Source organism: Malus domestica, chromosome 02, assembly GCF_042453785.1.
Source record: "Malus domestica chromosome 02, GDT2T_hap1".
In the NCBI taxonomy this organism is placed as follows: domain Eukaryota; kingdom Viridiplantae; phylum Streptophyta; class Magnoliopsida; order Rosales; family Rosaceae; genus Malus; species Malus domestica.
The window spans coordinates 34,103,150-34,115,448 of NC_091662.1; the positions used below are offsets into that span (position 1 = coordinate 34,103,150).

Below are 12,299 nucleotides of genomic sequence, written 5' to 3' on the forward strand. Positions count from 1 at the left end.
AAAAGCCAGGATATCCCACTTCCTTCCTTGGCCCACATGATCTCTGCCATCTGCCTCCACTACCTATTTAACAAAACTTGAGATATCCAGCAAGGCAATAATCAACCAAATCCACTTCAGAACTTTAACAACAATTACAAACAACTGGTTTGATGATCTACCATGAACTTGCAGCTTAACGGAAAGGAGTAAAATCTCTTTAGGGTACCATCACAAAACAGTAACAACAACGGTAATTCTCGTACCATCACAAAACATCCTTGCACCTCTAACCGTGCGAGGATGTGTGATGGACGTGCATCCTTACATTTATACATGCCTAAAACAATCAGATCTACTCGCTATCTTATGGCTACTAAATTGTTCGCTCCACGGCAAAATTTCAGTTAGTGAATCAGAACATAACAGACCTCGAACAGTACTGGTAATGTTTGTACCATCACCAAACCCATGCTCCCCATATTTATGCAGAAATAAGCCACGGGCTACTTCACATTTCGTTATCAATGATATCCCGCATCATCTGTAATGGGATGAGCCCTTCAGTCCGGATGGCTTCTTTACTTGAATCTGGACTTATAAATAACAATGTCGGCAATCCTCGTACCTGATCCAACGAGTTCAGTAAGTATTCTTTTGCCAATTATTTTTCCACTACGTTCAGACATCACTTCAACTCCAAAACAATAGCGAAACAAATACACATAGATCTTCAAGCAGAGATATAAGAAAAATCCACCCAGTGTATCCACAATATTTATCATCGAGACTAGAGAAAAATCTCGTATAATGTAGAACTATTTTTCTATGAACAAATCTAGGTACAGACACATAAATCCGTAAGGCTCATAAGGGTTTCAGACTTCAGAGCACCAAAGAAGATGAGAGAATAGAGAGAGTAAAACTATAGAGCAACGTTAAACAAGAAGGCAATTACCTGCATGTCCCGTGCAAATTCGTATTCATCATCCGTGTCAACCTTTACAATTCTTACATTGCTCTCGTACTCCACAGCAAGCTGTTGTGAAAATCAAAAGTTTTTAACATTACTCATATGTTTGCAAACATTCGAAATCAGTACCAGTCAGGTACTTATATTATGTATACTTGCTGTATGAAACTTTTACGACCCACGTCAAAAATGCAACTTAGGTGAACACGAGATCTTAGAGAAAATAAAATTAACAAATTTAGATCCAAAGTGGATTACTCTACATCAACCAAAAATGTTTGAATCGCAAATCACAAGGTCCACAAAATAAAAAAGCGACTTCAGTTCTGAAAGCATTTTGGTTTCCAATGGCTGATTAATTAAAAAAACAGATTAGGTCCATGATAATCAAGTGGCATTGACACTTTACCGTGTTTGTATTCCAGAAGCAAATAAATGTGAGAATGATAGGAAGTAGTGATTAAATTGTTAGTTGTTAGGGGGAGGGAGAGAGGAATCGGTGAAATTCAAACCCGTGCATAAGCCTGATTACTTCCCGCCACTGCGGTATAGCTACATTCAATTTCAAAAGAATTATGCACATATGAATATTCTTATTTGGCTTCGTTCAGATACTAAGGTAGATAATCATAGTTTCCTCTGGCTATCTGCTAGAAGTTTGACTCATCAGCCCATCGTCTATAGCTCATAAGATCAGTTATTTACTCACACGAGTTCTAGAATGAAGTGAACTACAAAGACATCATCACTGCATACAGTATTTAGGTACCTGGATTTCCAAATCTTATAAAAAAGGGAACTTTAACGAAAAACTCGTGGTACTGTTCACTTTAACAAAAAACCATATTTTTACACTAAAAAGTCAATCCTGGTACTATTCACCTTACCCTTTATTTTGTTCTTATCGTTAAAACTCAAAGTTTTCAAGCCATTTTCATTATTTTTCCTTATAAAAAAAATAAAAAATAAAGAAAAAAAACAGAAATATTGGGCTTACTATATTAAACTGTTCAAAATTATGTATGTCGATTTAGTTATCCATTTTACTCTTGGCTTGCATAGATTTGAACCTGAGATTCAATAAGGACACACGCTTATCAAATTTTTGGTGAAATAAGTGTCATGCTTAAATTCCGCATTGCAGGATTCACAAAACATGTGATGAAATAAAGCTAATGCCTCTAGTTCATTTCATGAAATGTCATAGACAATAACAACAACAACAACAACAACAACAAAGCCTTTTCCCACTAAGTGGGGTCGGCTATATGAATCCTAGAACGCCATTGCGCTCGGTTTTGTGTCATGTCCTCCGTTAGATCCAAGTACTCTAAGTCTTTTCTTAGAGTCTCTTCCAAAGTTTTCCTAGGTCTTCCTCTACCCCTTCGGCCCTGAACCTCTGTCCCGTAGTCACATCTTTGAACCGGAGCGTCATTCGGCCTTCTTTGCACATGTCCAAATCACCGGAGCCGATTTTCTCTCATCTTTCCTACAATTTTGGCTACTCCTACTTTACCTCGGATATCCTCATTCCCAATCTTATCCTTTCTCGTGTGCCCACACATCCCACGAAGCATCCGCATCTCCGCTACACCCATTTTGTGTACGTGTTGATGCTTCACCGCCCAACATTCTGTGCCATACAACATCGCTGGCCTTATTGCCGTCCTATAAAATTTTCCCTTGAGCTTCAGTGGCCTACGACGGTCACACAACACGCCGGATGCATTCTTACACTTCATCCATCCAGCTCGTATTCTATGGTTGAGATCTCCATCTAATTCTCCGTTCTCTTGCAAGATAGATCCTAGGTAGCGAAAACGGTCGCTTTTTGTGATTTTCGCTAGATTGCTCCGGTCATTAGTGTGGATAAGTATATAAATGGATAGAGATAGGAAAGCAAACACAAGATGTGCGTGGTTCACCCATATTGGCTACGTCCACGGAATAGAAGAGTTCTCATTAATTGTGAAGGGTTTACACAAGTACATAGGTTCAAGCTCTCCTTTAGTGAGTACAAGTGAATGATTTAGTACAAATGACATTAGGAAATATTGCGGGAGAATGATCTCGTAATCACGAAACTTCTAAGTATCGGAGTGTGGAGTCGTCTTGACTTGCCTTATCTGTCTCATAGGTAGATGTGGCATCTTCTCTGGAAGTACTCTTCCTCCATCCAGGGGTGGTATCTTTAACTGGTGGAGATGCACAAGGTAATGTATCAATTTCACTTGAAGCTTACTTGTAGTTTCAGGCTTGGTCAAGCGCGATACAAACCATGTAGTAGGAGTCCCCCAAGTCGCCGAGCTAGGGGGTCTGCTGAAAGAGGTGACAGACAAGGTAAGCAATCAGAGCTCCGACTGATTGTTCACCTTCTCCCCATCTTGCAGCAGCATGAAGGATAAAGAGAAGAAAAATGAGAAGAGATGATATGAGATACTTTTGCTTTTGAAGAAGTAACTTTCCACAGGCTTATTCTTGAACTGAGCTGGAGGGTTTTCTGGTTTCCTCCAGAGTATAAGGCCGACTGAAGAATTTGAGGGTCAAAACAAGTCCATCAAATCTAGAGTACGTTCCACCCTGCTGATATGGGATACTTTTGCTTTTGACAGAGTAATGGATGTATCGGCACGTGTGCTGTTACGCTTGTCTCCACATGCTTCCTTGTATCCTTCGCACTTGCCCTATCTGTTCCTCAAGCAAATGCGGAATCTTCCCTGGAAACATAAGATGTTGAAGATGAGTACTCGAGAGCAATGCCAGGTAAGTAATCAGGTAAGGGGTTCCAGGCAGTCAGATTCTGGCTGGAAGCTTGATTCCAAGTGCTGACTGATTGCTCTCTTTCTCCTTGTCTTGCAGGTAAAAACAAGGCCAAAGGAAAAGACAGGGAAAAAGCATGATATGGGATACTCTTGCTTTTAACCCTGATGATATGAGATATTCTTGCTCTAGTATAGCTTGTTTGCAGAGGTATTATCGGGGGGAAAGAAAGCTGAATATTTCGAAAGGCTTCGTTGGGAGTGCCCTCTCAGATATGATGAAGGGTTGAGCATTTTTGCAGGTCTGCCTGTCTGTTGGGGATGGGGGTCGACATATATAGGAGTCTCCCTAACAAGTAGTAATGCTATTCCTTTACCCTGCTTGGTCATAGCACGGTAGTGGGAGCTGCCAGTTTCACATGTTTTAACTCTGTCAGAGCACTTTGAAAAAGTGGTCTGTGGTATCTGGCTCTCGAGATTCGGAGAACGATGCCTCTTCGATTTTTGAGAAAGCAATCATGCTGGGGGTCTGGCTCTCGAGATTCGGAGAGCAGTGTCTCTTCGATTTTTGAGGAAGTAATCATGTTGGGAGTCTGGCTCTCGAGATTCGGAGGGCGGTGCCTCTTCGATTTTGGAGCAAGCAATCTTGTTGGGAGTGTTGTCTCGAATGTGAGTAAAGGTTGGGCATGTTTGCTAGTCTACCTTGCCACGAAGCACAAAGGTTGACACACAGGGACTTTCCAATTATCCAGCAATGGTACTGTTCCTTTACCCTCTCTTCGATTTTGAGAAAGTAGCCATGTTGGGAGTCTGGCTCTCGAGATTCGGAGGACGGTGCCTCTTCGATTTTGGAGCAAGCAATCTTGTTGGGAGTGTTTTCTCGAATGTGAGTAAAGGTTGGGCATGTTTGCTAGTCTACCTTGCCACGAAGCACAGAGGTTGACACACAGGGACTTTCCAATTATCCAGCAGTGGTACTGTTCCTTTACCCTTGTGGGTAATAATATGGTAGCTAGACCTTCAAAATTTATGTGTCTAAATTTTGTTAGTGCTTTTTCTTTGCTATTCTTTCACCTTTCTTGGTCAGAGCGATGTAGTGGGAGTTGCAAGCTTCACGTGCTCAACTTTGGCAGAGAACTTTGGCAAAGTTATCTGTGGTACCCATGAGCTATTGTTGCGTGTGGGAAGTGGGTGATTGAACAATAAGATTCATGTGCTTTCTACTTCACCAGAAGTCTTTGACAGAATGCCCATAATTTCTGCAAAGCTGAGTGTGCGTGTGACAGGTGCTGACAAGGCTAGAAAAGTAGGTGCCTCTTCGATTTCTGAGATCGGCCCTCGTGGTCTCTGAGCAGCCCAGCTTTTGAGAAAGCGAGCGCCTCTTCGATTGATTCGGAGAACGATGCCTCATCGATTTTTGAGAAAGCAATCATGCTGGGGGTCTGGCTCTCGAAGATTCAGGGAGCAGTGTCTCTTCGATTTTTGAGAAAGTAATCATGTTGGGAGTCTGGCTCTCGAGATTCAGAGGACGGTGCCTCTTCGATTTTGGAGCAAGCAATCTTATTGGGAGTGTTTTCTCGAATATGAGTAAAGGTTGGGCATGTTTGCTAGTCTACCTTGCCACGAAGCACAGAGGTTGACACACAGGGACTTTCCAATTATCCAGCAGTGGTACTGTTCCTTTACCCTTGTGGGTAATAATATGGTAGCTAGACCTTCAAAATTTATGGGTCTAAACTTTGTTATTGCTGTTTCTTTGCTATTCTTTTACCCTTCTTGGTCAGAGCAATGTAGTGGGAGCTGCAAGCTTCACGTGCTCAACTTTGGCAGAGAACTTTGGCAAAGTTTTCTGTGGTACCCATGAGCTATTGTTGCGTGTGGGAAGTGGGTGATTGAATAGTAAGATTCATGTGTTTTCTACTTCCCCAGAAGTCTTCGACAGAATGCCCATAATTTCTGCAAAGCTGAGTGTGCGTGTGACAGGTGCTGACAAGGCTGGAAAAGTAGGTGCCTCTTCGATTTCTGAGATCGGCCCTCGTGGTCTCTGGGGAGCCCAGCTTTTGAGAAAGCGAGCGCCTCTTCGATTTCTGAGATCAGCCTTCGTGGTCTTTGAGCAGCCCAACTTTTGAGAAAGCAAACGCCTCTTCGATTTCTGAGATCAACCCTCGTGATCTCTAAGCAGCCCAACTTTTGAGAAAGCAAACGCCTCTTCGATTTCTGAGCAGGCGCCTCTTCGATTTCTGAAGCTCCGTCGAGTGCAGATTTTTATAAGGGCTGGCATTAAGTTCCAAAGCACACTTGAATCTCCACCAGTAGAAGCTTCATTCTTGCACTTCTAAGATCTTGATTTGTCCGACCTCTTCTCTCTTCAACACCTTTGAAAATGTCTGGCCCCTCCGACCGTCGTTTTGACTTGAACCTTGTTGAAGAGGCAGCCCCGCCTTCTCCAGACAACATATGGCGCCCATCCTTCGTCTCCCCTACTGGTCCTCTTACCGTTGGGGATTCCGTGATGAAGAATGATATGACCGCTGCGGTGGTGGCCAGGAACCTTCTCACTCCCAAAGATAACAGACTACTTTCCAAACGGTCTGATGAGTTAGCTGTTAAGGATTCGCTGGCTCTCAGTGTTCAGTGTGCAGGTTCTGTGTCTAATATGGCCCAACGCCTATTTGCTCGAACCCGCCAAGTTGAATCATTGGCGGCTGAAGTGATGAGTCTCAAACAGGAGATTAGAGGGCTCAAGCATGAGAATAAACAGTTGCACCGGCTCGCACATGACTATGCTACAAACATGAAGAGGAAGCTTGACCAGATGAAGGAAACTGATGGTCAGGTTTTACTTGATCATCAGAGATTTGTGGGTTTGTTCCAAAGGCATTTATTGCCTTCGTCTTCTGGGGCTATACCGCGTAATGAAGCTCCAAATGATCAACCTCTGATGCCTCCTCCTTCTAGGGTTCTGTCCAGTACTGAGGCTCCAAATGATCCCCCTCCGGTGCCTTCTCTTTCTGGGGCTCTACCGACTGCTGAGACTTCTCCTAAGCAACCTTTGTGAAGGCTCCCTCTTGTGTGTTTATTTTGACTCATGTATATGTACATATTTGTAGCTTATCGGGAATATCAATAAATAAGCTTTCCTTCATTTCAACGTATTGTGTTAAATACACCAAAGTCTTCTTCGCTAAGTTCTTTGAATTTTCTTTTGTTGAAGCTTGTATGTTGAAGCTTTCTGAGTGGAGCATGTAGGTTGGGGTAGTGTTCCCTTAATTTTCCGAGTGAGGAAAACTTCTCGGTTGGAGACTTGGAAAATCCAAGTCACTGAGTGGGATCGGCTATATGAATCTTAGAACGCCATTGTGCTCGATCCTGTGTCATGTCCTTCGTTAGATCCAAGTACTCTAAGTCTTTTCTTAGAGTCTCTTCCAAAGTTTTCCTAGGTCTTCCTCTACCCCTTCGGCCCTGAACCTCTGTCCCATAGTCGCATCTTCTAATCGGAGCGTCAGTAGGCCTTCTTTGCACATGTCCAAACCACCGTAACCGATTTTCTCTCATCTTTCCTTCAATTTCGGCTACTCCTACTTTACCCCGGATATCCTCATTCCTAATCTTATCCTTTCTCGTGTGCCCACACATCCAACGAAGCATCCTCATCTCCGCTACACCCATTTTGTGTACGTGTTGATGTTTCACCGCCCAACATTCTGTGCCATACAGCATCGCCGGCCTTATTGCCGTCCTATAAAATTTTCCCTTGAGCTTTAGTGGCATACGGCGGTCACATAACACGCCGGATGCACTCTTCCACTTCATCCATCCAGCTTGTATTCTATGGTTGAGATCTCCATCTAATTCTCCGTTCTTTTGCAAGATAGATCCTAGGTAACGAAAACGGTCGCTCTTTGGTATTTCTTGATCTCCGATCCTCACCCCTAACTCGTTTTGGCCTCCATTTGCACTGAACTTGCACTCCATATATTCTGTCTTTGATCGGCTTAGGCGAAGACCTTTAGATTCCAACACTTCTCTCCAAAGGTTAAGCTTTGCATTTACCCCTTCCTGAGTTTCATCTATCAACACTATATCGTCTGCGAAAAGCATACACCAAGGAATATCATCTTGAATATGTCTTGTTAACTCATCCATTACCAACGCAAAAAGGTAAGGACTTAAGGATGAGCCTTGATGTAATCCTACAGTTATGGGAAAGCTTTCGGTTTGTCCTTCATGAGTTCTTACGGCAGTCTTTGCTCCTTCATACATATCCTTTATAGCTTGGATATATGCTACTCGTACTCCTTTCTTCTCTAAAATCCTCCAAAGAATGTCTCTTGGGACCCTATCATACGCTTTTTCCAAATCTATAAAGACCATGTGTAAATCCTTTTTCCCATCTCTATATCTTTCCATCAATCTTCGTAAGAGATAGATTGCCTCCATGGTTGAGCGCCCTGGCATGAACCCGAATTGGTTGTCTGAAACCCGTGTCTCTTGCCTCAATCTATGCTCAATGACTCTCTCCCAAAGCTTCATTGTATGACTCATTAGCTTAATACCCCTATAGTTCATGCAATTTTGTACGTCGCCCTTATTCTTGTAGATAGGCACCAAAGTGCTCGTTCGCCACTCATTTGGCATCTTCTTCGTTTTCAAAATCCTATTGAAGAGGTCAGGATTTTGAAAACTTCACACTTATTCATCGCAAACATAGCATTCAACAGGAAAAGAAGCTATCAACACCAGAATAAAACTATAGATCCCATCCAATAACCGTGAAAAGTACACTCCTTTGAAGGTATTGTCATCCAATTAAACATGTAGGACAATGGAATTTTCTCCATTTACCACCTAATTAAAGAAGTGTATTTCTAAAGTTAAATTCATACGATCAAATATCAAACAGCCATGAGGTTTTACAAAATGGTGGGTCCTTTTATTATATTTCATGCTAGATAAAGATGCAGATATGTTTGCAGAGTAGACATGCATATTTCGTGTAAAATGGTTTCAATCACCACAACACACATAGAACTATACAAGATTAGTTAGGAAGGTCTAAAGCTTCATATTTCAGTTGAGTGAACTCTAATTTCTCCAACAAACAGTTTGAAATCCATATCAAAGTAGTACTATTACGACATATAAACCATTAAGGCTTTAAACAAAAACCCCAGATATGATCAGAAAGCAGCATAACTAAAACTGGCATGCATATGATAGAGCATACCATTTCAAGTTCTTGAGCCATCAATATACAGGGTCCACACCATGTTGCAAAGAAATCAACAATAATGGGTACATTTCTATCTCCTTTTACCAGTTCCTGGACCTCCTCGGCCGACACCTTCTTCTGCCCTCTCAAACAAAATTTAAATAAGCTCAAATTAATAATTCATGAGGTAACAAAAAGGAAAATACAAATGAAACTCCAAATCCCAAGTTGGTTTTCAAACAAAGCCAAATGAAAAGAAAATTTCCATGCTTTCCCATTTCCCAAACAGAAGTAAAGTTAAATGTCCTAATTCTTCATTTTACTGCATTTTTCATACCCAACAGATAAATAATTTGGAAATGCAAACCAACCCATCAAACCATTACCACTTTTAAGGAGGAAAAACTCATGAATTAAAGAAAAGATGACCAAGTTGTAATGGGTAATCAAAATACTAAAGTAAAAAAGAATTTGCAGGAAGAACTTACCACAAGATAATCTTCTCTAACATGTTTACCATGAGGGGGTCTGCAAAGAAACTTTCTTTTCACTGTTGGGGGAGAAAAAAGTGAGTCTTGTTGGAGGGTTCTAAAGGAGAAGAGAGAAAGAGGGAGGGAAGGCGGTGGGGGATGAAATGGTAAGGCCATGGGAGAGTGGCTGTGGGTTTGGAAGCTAACGCCATGGCTGTGGATAGGAGGCGTTGTTTGTGTTTGGAAGAGAGCCATCTTTCTACAGAGCTCAAAGAGTAATCCTTTCTACACTATCTGAACTCTAGCGGACAAGCCAAAAAGTATTGTGTCTCAAAGACAGTTACTGGGCTGACTTGGGTTGGAGTTGCTGGAGGACTATGAAGTTAACCAAGCCCATGCAAAAAGAAAATAGTAGCCACCTATAATCAAATTCTATGAGATGCTAGACACTAATCAGGCAGTGGGTTAGAGCTTAATGCCTAGGTAGTTAGGCACATGTGTGCCTAGGCGAACTAGACGGATTTAATTAAATCTATTATATGTTGTGTAAATAAGTGTATATTTATACTTAAAATATATACATATATATACATATATATATATATATAATTTCATCATAAACTACAAAATAGAATGACATATATATTATGAGCTATTGAAACATAATGAAAACATGGGAAACAAGCATATAATATGTGTTCATTTAAGTATTCAACAAGTCTCTTACAATTTATTGAAAAATAAAATGCAAAATGAAAGTTATCTATTTTCTGTCTAAGTGAGTCACAACCTAGGCGGATTTAGGCGGGCTAAGCGGGTGCCTCAGTAGGTTTAGGTGCTCCTTCTTAATTTTCAAACACCTAGGCATTAATCGGGACGGTGACGAGTCGCCTAATGCTTAGGCGAGGATTTTTAGAACAATGCCTATAATTCCATCTTAATCCTACTACAGTGGAAATAGTACAAATAAAAGATAAATGACCACCTGCTATTAGATTAAGATCGAACGATGAGTCACCACTATGGGATTTAGGAGAACAAGCATGTATTTACTTCTACGATATGTTTACTTTCCATCAATCTAATTCCTGATTTTTTTTTAATATTGAATTAACGATTTTAATTTTTTTTGTCAATCATAATAAGTTTCATTAACATAAAACGCTAAATTGAGGATGACAACTAAACCTCAGAGGGTGGATGAGAGGTTGCCAACGACCCCAATCATAAATAGAGGATGACGACTAAACCTCAAAAATATTTTAACTCTACGTGTGTTAATAAACGGTTCAACAGTTATGAATCAAAATAATAAATAGGAAATTTCCATCATTTCAATTTTCATTCCAAATAAATAAGGGAGTAATTATCACACACATTTTTTTACTCCTCGCATATTCTTCTTTATTTATAGCCATTGAGTTGAATAATAACACATAATCAATTACAAAGATTAAACAGAGTGTATAAGAAGCTAAAAATGATTTGTGAAAATCACTATCTCATAAGTAAACATGTTATATTGTCTCTTTATTTATCAACCAAAAAAGAAGAATTCAATTGGAAACTCTGTTAACTTTGAAGAGAAATACTAACACTAGGAACTAATTAGTTACTATAGCTACGTTGTTAAGCCAACTTTCAATTTTTTTTAGGAAAACTAATGAAAATGGTTTGAAAATTTTGAGTTTTTACGATAATGACAAAATAAAAGGTAAAGTGAATAGTATCAGAATTAACTTTTTAGTGTAAAAATGTGATTTTTCGTTAAAGTAAACAGTATCACTAATTTTTTTGTTAAAACTCTCATTTTTTTTCTGTTTGTAGTTAATGTTCTTATGGGAATGGAGTTGTTCTACTTATATTAAGATAACACTACCAACTTTCATATTTCTCACGTCACTCCGAAAACAATAAAAGAAGGTTTTGCCTACTCCTTCATGAAATTGGACAGGCCAATGTCATATCATTTCAATGATGTCGCGTATGAAAGATCCGTTTTACTATGTTGGTTTTAAAAGGTGCTAGTTAGGCGGCCCGCACGGTTTAGCGCCTCGGTATTTAGGCGTTTAGGCACGAGCTAGGGAATTTTTTTTTTTTTTAATTTTAATTATATTTATTATATAACATGTACATAAATGTCTATTTATACTTAAAAAAAAATACATAACTATATTAAAATATATAAATTGTAAAATAGAATGACAAATAGATTATAAAGTATTAGAAGATATTGAAAGTATGGGGAACAAACATATAATGAGTGTTCATTAAAGTATTCATCAAGTCTCTTACAATTTATTAAAAAAAAAACACAAATAAAGTTATATATTTTCTATCTAAGAGTTGCAACTTAGGCGGATGCATAGATAGATTAATTTTCAAACGCTTAGGGATTAATCGGATGGTTGCCAGCCGCCGAGCGCCTAGGCGAGAATTTTTAGAATACTACCCATTTAAATTTTGATGTTTATATCACATTTAGCATACTACCCGTCTACTTATGATGTTGGTTGCGGTCAACAAACTTCTTACGGTGGTTTTGGGTTCAATGCATTGCGCGCTCTACGTCTTTTCAACCAGGGTCAACCTTAAGAATTTGGAGGCCCTAGGCAAGCCTTCGAAGTGGGGCTCTAAAGTTCTTTGATCCTTGGTTCTTTGTCATTGACATGTATAAAAAAGAATTTGCTAAATAAATAAAAAATTATATTTCCACATCAGATATCATTAAAAATTAATATCAAAAGAAGATAAATATACAAACACTACTTAAACATTACATATTTCATGTTTTTAGACGTAAATGTACTAAGGACTCGTTTGGATGTGTTTTTAAAATGACTGAAAACGCTTTTAGAGAAAATGCACTTAAAGTGCTTCCAAAAACATTTTCTCTAAAAGTGTTT

At 39.6% G+C, this 12,299-nt stretch overlaps 1 protein-coding gene across 1 annotated transcript; it reads right to left on the reverse strand.

The window, feature by feature from the left end:
- Positions 1 to 85: 85 nt before the first annotated feature.
- LOC103411185 (thioredoxin-like protein CITRX, chloroplastic) lies at positions 86 to 9,729 on the reverse strand. The gene is made up of 4 exons (XM_008349836.4): positions 9,412 to 9,729; positions 8,939 to 9,061; positions 938 to 1,018; positions 86 to 607 (listed from the first exon to the last, which is right to left on the reverse strand). Exons 1-4 carry the CDS (start codon positions 9,646 to 9,648, stop codon positions 491 to 493), a joined length of 558 nt encoding a protein of 185 aa, XP_008348058.2. The 5' UTR covers positions 9,649 to 9,729; the 3' UTR covers positions 86 to 490.
- Positions 9,730 to 12,299: the final 2,570 nt, after the last annotated feature.

What these genes read in the sequence shown, in the direction of transcription:
- LOC103411185 (XM_008349836.4), bottom strand. Translation starts at nt 9,648, where the DNA reads ATGGCTCTCTTCCAAACACAAACAACGCCTCCTATCCACAGCCATGGC. An exon ending in TTAGAGAAGATTATCTTGTG is followed by an intron (nt 9,062 to 9,411) that starts GTAAGTTCTTCC and finishes TTGAGAGGGCAG; the next exon opens with AAGAAGGTGTCGGCCGAGGA. An exon ending in AATTTGCACGGGACATGCAG is followed by an intron (nt 608 to 937) that starts GTAATTGCCTTC and finishes TCGTTGGATCAG; the next exon opens with GTACGAGGATTGCCGACATT.